The sequence below is a fragment of the Alligator sinensis genome, unplaced genomic scaffold (genome assembly GCF_000455745.1).
Source record: "Alligator sinensis unplaced genomic scaffold, ASM45574v1 scaffold969_2, whole genome shotgun sequence".
In the NCBI taxonomy this organism is placed as follows: Eukaryota; Metazoa; Chordata; order Crocodylia; family Alligatoridae; genus Alligator; species Alligator sinensis.
Genome location: NW_005842481.1, coordinates 272,471 through 282,760, shown reverse-complemented (window position 1 = coordinate 282,760; position 10,290 = coordinate 272,471). Strand labels below are relative to the sequence as shown.

At 45.1% G+C, this 10,290-nt stretch overlaps 1 protein-coding gene across 1 annotated transcript in view; it reads right to left on the bottom strand.

The window, feature by feature from the left end:
• Window positions 1-10,290, bottom strand: part of CARMIL1 (capping protein regulator and myosin 1 linker 1) — a 211,633-nt gene that overhangs the window by 421 nt on the left and 200,922 nt on the right. The window contains exons 38-39 of the mRNA XM_025212749.1: window positions 9,110-9,250; window positions 4,820-4,966 (exon numbers count right to left, since the gene is read on the bottom strand). Of these exons, the coding sequence (XP_025068534.1) occupies window positions 4,820-4,966; window positions 9,110-9,250 (288 nt within the window). The remainder of the gene's footprint in view (window positions 1-4,819; window positions 4,967-9,109; window positions 9,251-10,290) is intronic.

Below are 10,290 nucleotides of genomic sequence, written 5' to 3'. Positions count from 1 at the left end.
TTTCCCTAAGATGTGATAAAAACCAAAGTAAATGCCATTTCAAGATTAGCTTTTTCTCTAGTTGAAAGACATTCATATACCATGTACCCATGGATTCTCAGGGAGCCTCATAATAAATCCCCAAATCAGTAGTTTACTTCATATACAGAATTTACCTCTAACTTATGTCTCTTGGTAAGTGTGTTTCTTTCCTACTGATAGCATTATGAATACATCTGGAGACTAAATCTGACCCTTAGCATTCAAATGGTACATAACAAAACACCTGCTGGAAATACAGGAACAATCAAATTTGACTGAAGAACAGTAAAACTATAATAAAACAATTAGAAAGAAAAGATGAAATGCGGAACTGCAGTATGCTGTTATTAAATTGCTTCTATGATCATCACTTAGATGGGTAATTTGTCTAAAAAGCTCAAATATTTATTCTGTATGATTCAAAAGAAAATAAAATCCATTTGGTAAGGCTCAGGATTTCTAAAAGCTCAGATTTGCAAGCATTTCCTAAAAGGTACATGCAAATGAGCTTCACTGTTATTAAACAGTTTTAATGCTAGTTAATGCTAGTTAAGAACTTACTATTGACAACAATTTCTATTGAAATAAAGGGGGATTTGCCATTGACTTCAATGGGAGTAAAGGCTGGTTAGAGAAATTCGCGTAATTCATTTTAAATGATAAACGCTCAGGGGATCCAGGGGAACAAGACTGCAGCAAACCAACTCCCTTAGCATTTACTTCAAATGGGTTCCTTACTCAGGAATATGAAACCCTGAAAATTTACTTTTGTTTCACATTAGAAGCATCAGCAGAGCACAGAATCTGCCCTCATAACTTTTCACTCTAGCCACAAATGGCACCTGTTTGGATCTGTACTGTGATGTAAGGTCTCTCTCTCTCTCACGCACACAAAGGAATCTGCCTATGTTAAATATGTAAGACCAGTACATACAAAGAGTGCATGTGACCTGCCCAGATGATAATTTGTCATTCAAAACAGATAGCCAAAATATGGAAGTAAAAAAATAATTAGCAATTGTGCAGCCATTTCATCTAGCCAATGTTCTGATCCACATTTTAAAGGTGGGAAAAATGAGTCACCAAAAAGCGGAGAACACCATTTTTAAAGGTATTTAGGTCCTCAGCTACCAATGATTTCCCTGTGCTAGATGCCTAAATATCTTTTAAAATCTGGGCCTTATTGACTTGCACAGGGTCACCCACTGTAGACACCATACAGGCAGTATTTCTTCCATAAGAATTGCTGCTTTCCTGGTAGAAATTAAGGGCATACACTAGGGGTGCACCGATAGAGATTTTGGGGGCCAATACTGATCCGATTTCCAATACAGTGTGGAGAGCTGTGTGCAGCTGGTAAAGTCTATTGTGGTGGAAAAGGAGGGGGGAGGGAAGGGGCGTGAGGGGGGCAGATCAATGCCCCCTGCAGTGAGGGAGGGGCTGGGGTAGGCGCTGCCCAGCAGGGGTGGGGCGCAGGATGGAGCTGCAGCTCATCACGGCATGGGGAGGTGGGGTGCGGGGGTGGCGGCTCCAGCCAGTGTGTGCACCCTGGGGGGGGGGGGCCCCTGGATCTGCATGGAGCGCTGTGGGGGGGCGCTGGGCTTGGGGGGGGTGGCTACAGAGGAGGCTGCAGCCACCCCAAACTTCACCGTAGCCCCGCTCCCAGAGCTGCCGCCTCATGCCTGGCATAGCCCCGGATCTTCCCGGCTTAACCCTCACCTCCCACCATGCGCAGGGAAGAGCCTGGGCTGCGCTGGGTGTGCGGCAGTGGCACTGGGAGCAGGGCTATGGCAAAATTTGGGATGGCTGCAGCCTCCTCCATAACCCCTGACAAGAAGAGCCTGGTGCAGCCCTGGCTCCAGACCACCCACCCCACCCCGCACAGATCTGGGGGCACGCCCCCTCCCTTGTCCGAGTCACAGCCCTGTCCCATGCTCTGCCCCACCCTGGCTGGGCATCACCTGCCCCTGCCCCCTCCCTTCCTCACCATAGCAGGGTGTTGATTTGCCCCTGCCCCCACACCCTTTCCTTCCTCTCTCCCTTTCCACCACAACAGCTCTCTATGCTGCGGGGCTGTGCTCCTCATTGCCTGTGTTCTGCGCTGCGGCTGCATGCACACACAGGCATTTATTGGCCAAATTATTGCCCGCATTGGGCCCTTTTCCAATACAGCTACTTTTCTTTATATCGGTACTGATCTGATATTGGACTGATGTGTTGGTGCACCTCTAGCATACACGCTTTCATTCAATTTCTCCCAGGGGAAATATGCATCCCCGGGAAAAAGATCTTCCAGGTCTCCCTTATGAGAGAAACTCTCTCAGACAATGAACGTCTGTACACTCCCCTCCTCAACTGGTTTGGAAAAGACTCCCTGTGCCAGTATGGAGCATGGGTGGGGGGCTTTGCCCCACTGCTGCAATCACTGCCAGAACTCTGGGAGCAGACTACAGCACTTGCTGAAGCTCCCTGCCAACTCCCCAGAATGGGGATCTCTATTACTTTCACTCCACCCAGGCCAGAAGAGACCAGGATCACCCAAGTCTGGGGAAGGCACAAAGAGCAGGGGAGAGGAGGCAGCTGCAGGCTGAACACCTGTACTGCTCCCTCTCTCTCCCAGAAAGAATTTCTGGCTGTGGAAATTTCTCAGAACTTTCCACCACTAGAAACAAACGCCTGTTTGAAGCCTGAGTTAGTGACAGAAGCAGGACTGAAACAGATTTCTAGCTAACCACACAAATCAACCCAATTTTGCACAATTTTCAGTGCCTGAAAAAGAGAGATTATAAAGAAATGTCCCATTTCTGTTATATCTGTTAAGACTCCAAAAACTGCAACACGTCAAACAATACCACTCACTTTGCTGCATCTTCCAAGAACAATCTGCTGTTTCACATGACTAATGACATTGTAAGCAGGGTAACATTTTCAAAAGGGCCTTCGGTACATTAATAGTCTAAACACCATTAGAGTCCCCCTGACTTTCAGCACTACTTGTCACTTTTGAAAATACCAATAAGGCCCCTGGCATATATTTATTTAATGGCATGATGGGATTTGATCCCCAATCCCAAAAATCATGCCTCCAAACACATCACACATTCATGACAGGAGGTGCGATTTTGAGATTAAGGATCAGATCCCAGTTGCATCATTACTACATGTCTGCGTAGGGGGAACCCAGGATCATATCCCTGGGATCCTCCTGCACTGATAACTTGGAAGCTGGGTGCCTGCCTGTGGGGATTTAAAACCCTGTGGTGGGAACCCTGTGGGGCTGCTAAGTGGGGGGGCATAAAAGTCTCCTGGCAGGTTTAAACTCCCCAATGAGGAACGCCTTTTAGTTACCCCTGTTTGCAGCTCTGGTGTGTGGATGTGCCACATGTTCAATAAAGCACCATACAAAACATCCATAAAAATATTCTAGGTTATTTGTGAAACATTTTTATGGCTGGTTCGTCATTGTATAATGCCTTAAACTGGTTGCACGTGCAACATTCAATTGGATGGAGGGTGGGTGCCACCCGAATGGGGGATGCTATTCAGTGCTCATACAGTTGGAAGGTAGTGGGCTGTCCAAAACACTGTCCTGTTCATGCAGTGGGGGATCTCAGGTGCCTACCCTTGTAGTGTATGGCTAGTGTGACGTGTGACCCCTGACTGTGGGAAACTGGACAGCCCTGATCTGGACCACAGAAGTTTCATATGCCAGATAACATCTTAAAGCATGATTCACTATCAAGAATGTGCATAATTCATATTGAACTATGATGGTGGAAAAAGCCAGCTAAATTAAAGGAGATGTCTCCAATTTGATATATTTTCTGATTCCCACAACAGAAAAGAAAAAGGATAATTTCTTGGGCTAAGACAGAATAGTCTACTTCCTTAAAAGAAATGATACCAAGAATGAAATACACAGAGGGCATGGTATTACAGAATGAGATGCATCTAAAAAAAGTTGAAGAACAAAACTAAGTATTAGTGTCAAAACATCAGAGTAAACAAAAATACCTCATGAAAAATAATTTTAAACAATTATTAAAATAAACTAATATATGAAAGGCAACAAGTGTACATACACACAACATTTTGAGAACAATCATTTTTCAAAGTTAGCTTTAAAATTAATTTTTTAATCAAATTTTGGTAATTGCTCATTGAATAAGTTTGCAATACACCAAAACTGCTGCTCAAGAAAGTCACATAAGCACATAGCAAAGTTCAATAGAATTGCTGAGGTATTGTTTCTTAGACTGAAAAACAAAAGCTCTGGATTAACATGAGCAGGTTCTCTAGTTCTCAAAACGTTCAGTGACCGATGTGCTAAAAACTGGCATTAACAATAGTCAAGCTCAAATAATTTTTTGTAAATGCTTTAATTAGATAGGTGCAGGTCTTAGGAAATCACAATCACATAATTCAACTGAGGTAGTATTCTACATGGGTAGATAATTGCCTGCTAATAAGCAATAACAGTTTGCAATGTGTAATCCTTTGCACTAACGCAGCTCTCTCTATCAGAGAACCTCACTGTGCTTTATGTTAGTGTTCAGTGCTGTCCTCATGGAGGAAAAATGCACATATACTTTTATTTTGGATAATATCTAGAGACAAAGTCTCCTGTGGGAGTGCAGATCTGATTAGTTTCCCATTAGATTTTTAAAAAAAAATTTTTGGTGACAGATCAAGACGTTCAGTCAGGCTCTTCGCAGCTCTTTTCCATAGCCTTATCTTCTTTGTTAGTGCCAGTTGTTCAAAATTATGCAAATGAGAAATGAAAATGGAAGGTGCTAACCAGTTGTTGCCTGTGATTTCCTGTGCCCATGCTCATTCACTTCCTCTTCTGCACTGGTAGAGTATTGTCTTGAGATTCTTTTGCCTCCACTGGCTGGCTTCTCACAGTCAAGATCTGTATCTCTTTTGTTATAATCTCCTGTTTGCTCTAGCAGGGAAAATGGATTAATGTTTATCCCCTAAACCTTACATATAAGCCATATAAGGAAGGTAACGGTTAATTATAAGATAATTTTACTCATCTACCCCATGTAACCAATCACTCAGACTATAATATACTATGTATCTGATGTTTGCTTGAACTGCATGTGTTGATATTACAGAATTCTGCAGCCAATGTTCGGGAAATATAATGAAAAGAGGTGTGTTCTGAGATTGTTCCAAACAGCACAGTTACATTCATTAACATAAGGATGATTTATAATCAAGCTCCAGTCTAATTTCTACTTTCCTTCCTCAGTGGATAAAATCATGTTACCAGCACTTCAGGCAGATTTGCAGTGATTTACCAGTTGAAGGAACAGGCTGAGCAGGCTAGTTACAAAGAGGCAGAAAAAGAAACAGCCAGGAGCAATTGGGAAGAACAAGTATGGTACCAGCAGTAAAGGAAAAAAGATGACTTGATTAAGAATCCTGGCTACCCCCCTCCTCCCAAAAACAAACAAAAACTGGGAAGTATTATTTATTACATTCCCTAGATAAATGGAACTTAACTTGCTAATTTCTAGTCTACCTCCTGAGGCAGATGCAGCATTGTCATAGGGACCGGAAAATCCTATTTTTGCAATTATAAACTATTTTTAACTGTTTTCTCAGCGTGTAATAGCAGCAAACTGCCTGCTAGTTCAGAGCTTCTATGGAATGAAGATCTGAGAGAGCACATCACCCTTCATCAGCCACATTTTGTATGCAGTGAACAAATTTTAAAACGGGCAGATCATCCTATTAATGTGTGCAATCATCAGCTATAAAAACTTGCCAGCTCTCTTAAGAAAACAAAACTTTACTTCAATATTTGCAATTGTGTGGGCATTCCCCATTACAGAAATAAGTAAATATCAGGGTAACTTTATCTATTCATATAAAACAAAGCTGCTAAGAACTGCAAGAAAGGTTGCTGAATCTCTCACTTTCTGTTTTTGTTTTCTCCATATGGATGTAATCCAAGGTTGAGGTCAGTGACACCAAGTGACTTCATGAGTCTATTCTAAGGCTATCAAATTGGTCAGCCTGAAGCTTGTTCTTCTGGGGAAGTAGCATCTTACAGCTGCCTGGAGCTACACATTATAGGTAGCAGGATTCCACCCCCAGCACCTTCTGTCTCCCTATCACACCCTACTGGTGGTGGAAGGCTTTGCATAAGGACAGAGTATGCTGACTTGATGAATATTTGTCACATGCCTTGGAATGTGGTATCCTATTGCTAATTTTATAGGTAGTAAAGGGGTCTCTGTTGCACACTGATGAGAAACTGGCCAAAAAAATGCAGGTTAGTATTTATCAGAAATTTATGCATCAAGTCTGGATTTATCAGGAAGTAATGCAGCGTCTCTACCTTGACATGCCAGGAAGACTTATGTTCATAATTTCAGGATTATAGATTTTAGAGACCCGGATCCCATGCCTCAAATCCAGCCAAGCTGTTTCAGGACCCAATGGGGTTTGGGCTGCGAGAGAACTTGGCTCTTTCAGCAGGGACCCCTTAAACCCTGATACTTGAGAAATAGGAAGACATCATTGCAGGGCTATAATTAAGTAGGCAGCCACGCTGGGGCCAGCCACACGGCAATAGGCAGCCAGGGAAACCCACAAAGGGTTAAAAGAGCAGCAAGGGAGGAGGCAGTGGAGGCAGCTCAGGCCTTAACCATAACACCTGAGAGCTGGGTAAGGGCTTAGCCACTGACCTGGAAGGGCAGAGCCCCAGCCTATTAAAAGCCTGGCTCCTGAGCCAGAACGGGTAGTCTGGCCATGACTGCTACTGAGAACCGAACTCCTGCAGGCCTGGGGTGCAACAGGGGCAACCCAGTATCTGGGGAAGCTGCAAGCTACTGGGTGGAAGTTTGCCAGGACCCCAGGGAGACCCAGAAGGGGTTATGAGTGATCTGTAGCTGGCTGAGAACTGGAGGACCGGGTGTGACTGATAGGGGTGGTAAGGAGGCTACAGGGGTGCCTGAGGGGCACCAGCATAAAGCCCTACAAGGGTCAGGGGCCCAGGGGCTGTAGCAGGGAGAAGGCAGCCTCGCTTGGGCCAGGAGCACCATGGGGGCTGGCCTGAACTGTGAGCGGCCTTGCCCTGGGCCTGGGATGCCAGGAGGCTGGAACAGACCGTGAGCAGCCTCGTCTGGGCTAGGGGCACCAAGGGGCTAGGACAATGCGAGACAGGGCCTGGGGCCTAGAGAATGAAGTAAAGGCAAGTGCTGAGGCTGAGAAACCCGGTCCATGACAAATGGAGCAGGGCTGGAGGCCTGCAGCCAGAATAATGATGGGCTAATGCCAAGGGGTCTGAGACTCCTACAGAGGTAAAATAACATCTGCGAGGCATGGGTGTTGCTGAAAGAGGAGACAAGAGGCCACAAATTTAGCCCTTGAGGCAATTATGGCCAGGGGAGTCAGAGTCCCAAGGCCAAAGGACTGTAGGTGTCAAGGTTGGCGTCTCAAGGCCAAGGGACTGTAGGCAGCCAGGCCAGAACATAAATTAAGAGAGCCAAGGTGAACTGGGGAGAACTGAGTATTGAAAGCACCCAAAGTTCCCCAGCCTCTGAGGGAAGCCTTTCCTCACTATCTTTAACATGAAGGCATGGCAGGTGGGGCAGCAGGGCAAGACCCTGAGGGGCTGGAGTGAGAGCAGGGCAAGACAAAGGCAGCCATTAGAGGGTGTCATGACTGCTCGAGGCACGTCCTCTTACAGCTCTATATTAGTTTTGCAATCCCTCCACTTCTAAAGCTTCACAGAGCTAGTTTGGCTCTGGCGCAAGTTACTGCTGTCCCCTTCGCAGCTCTTATGCTAGTCAGGTATTGCTGCAGCAGAGCATCCCCTGCACAAACCCTTCAGCACACACCTAAAACAGAAGCAGCTCATAGTGGGAACTATGCCAGCTTTGCACAACTCAAGGACTCTTCAGCTGCTCCATTAGCAGAATGCAATGATTTCTCTTCTTGACAGTATCATCTTTAGTTCACAAGTCACCAAAGCTATGATTTTCTACAAAAAACAATATCTGAACAACCTGGATGATACTGCAGCCCATGAGAAATGGAGGGGAGAGGTAATTTTAAAGCTACCTTTGTGCCCTTCTAGGGCTGCAGCCAGCCCTGGCTTAAATTACAAAGCCCTGGAGGCATATAATATGGCAGCTTACCTGTGTGACAGCACTGCTTGCTTTTTCCTTATATCCCCAAACCCTCTCTCTCAGGTGTTGTGTGTCTGTCCTTTGAAGAAAACTGGATTCTCTTCTCTTCCCTATATGGAACTAAGACTTCACATTTTGCAGCGGGAGCCAGAGCAGGCATGAGTCTCACCCACTGACTTTTACCCAGTTTCAAACTCTCTGGCTTGATAACCTCAGTGAAGATATTGCAAGTTAGGTTCAACTTACTGTACACAGCTGGGTTTCTAGAAGTCTCTTCTCCCTGTATTCCCAACCCTAAGAAATCTACTTCTTCAAAATACAAGCCCAGGAGACATAAAATGCACCAGTAGGGTAGAAATTCCAAGTGTGTGTGAAGAAAGGCAATGAGAATAAAGAAGCTTATTGTATGTTCTTGTCTATGCAACCCAAAATATAGAGCATGAGTGTGATACAAAGTTTGTACAGTGCAATGATCCCAGAAGACAGGAACAGAGTTACAAGGCAAACTGGAATAAGCTGGCCAAAAGAATAAATTTCACCCTCTTCCCTACCAGATGGCCAAGGCAGCTGCATTTAGCCTTTTTTTGTCACCAGTGCGTATCAACAGCCTGCTTTTAATTGAACAAAATATAATGGAAATGATACCACTGCCCATTAATGTTTATCTGGTAATGGTTTCAGTGACAGTACTACATTACATTATTATTGACAGTGGATGTATATATGTTTGAACAACCAACATGAACCAAAGGCTGCTGATCTCTGACTTACCACACACCCTTTTCTTGCTCTCTACCCTGAGTAAAAAGAAACTACCTCCATCCCAGAAAAGGCAACGTAGAAATCTGGAAATTATGAATAGCTGATTTTTAAAAAGCAGCATTAGTACGGTTTATGCCAGGAGAAGGACTGTGGAACATTGTTTATATTGACGGTCTTACCTTCTTGAGAGAGGGATCTGATTGTGGGCTGGGGGCTGCTCTGACCATCTTTTTCTTTATCAGAAGTAATTTTCTTTAGCACAGGTGGAAGCAGAGCAACTTTAGGGGAACCTGGGCCAGATGGAGACTCTGGGAGGTCTTCTGTGGATACACCAGCACACACACAGATACAGTCTTGCTAAATTGCTTCCAAGAATACTACCCAGGCAGCAGGCACATGTAATGCATAATTTAAAAAGAGCACAATGTGCAACTAACAACACTATGGATACATTCAATGTCTTGGCTATGCTAGAATTTTTAGCAAGCAAAAAAAGTAATTCAGGAATTTTTACAAGTTTAAGAGAACACATGATCATACTCATCAGTTTTGTAAGAATTTTGTTAGATTAAAGATTTTTAAAAATGGAGGTATAAATTAGTTGAGCTAATATACAGTTATTACTTGTTTGACTGTAGCTGTTATTATCATGTAAACCGTACTTCTATTGTGCTGACCTACACCTGCAGCACATATAAATATGTGATGAGACCAACACAATTTGCAGTCAGGCTATACAGAAAAGGAAACAGAATTAAGAAAGAAAGGTTAAAGAAAATGCCAGGGGCATGGACCACGGTGGTCAAGGGCCCTAAGGCCCGCTGCACCAAGGCCCCTGTCCCGCCAGAGCTGAGCAACAGCTATGCACCTCTTGCCGCTCCAGCAGAGCCTGCTGAGTTGCCGGCTCCCGCAGGCAACATAGACCCAGCTGCAGCTCCCACCCCTGCTCTCCCCAAGACAAAACGTAGGGTGTTTGTTGTGGGAGACTCTCTACTGAGGGGGACTGAGGGGGCAATCTGCCACTCCGACCCCTTAGCCTGGGAAGTCTGCTGCTTCCCGGGGGCCCACATCCGGGACATTGCGGAGAGGATCCCAGAGCTCCTCAAACCCACAGACCACTATCCAACGCTCCTAATTCATGTGGGCACCAATGACATGGCTCAGAGCACTCCCAGCCAGGTCATGAGGCGCTACAGGGATTTGGGAGCGGGGCTAAAGGGTCTGGGGGCACAGGTGGTGTTCTCGTCGATCCTCCCAGTCTCAGGCTATGGGCCAAGGAGGGAGAGGAGGATCCACGTGGTCAACCAAAGACTGCGGCGCTGGTGTCGTCGGGAAGGCTTTGGCTTTCATGACCACAGCC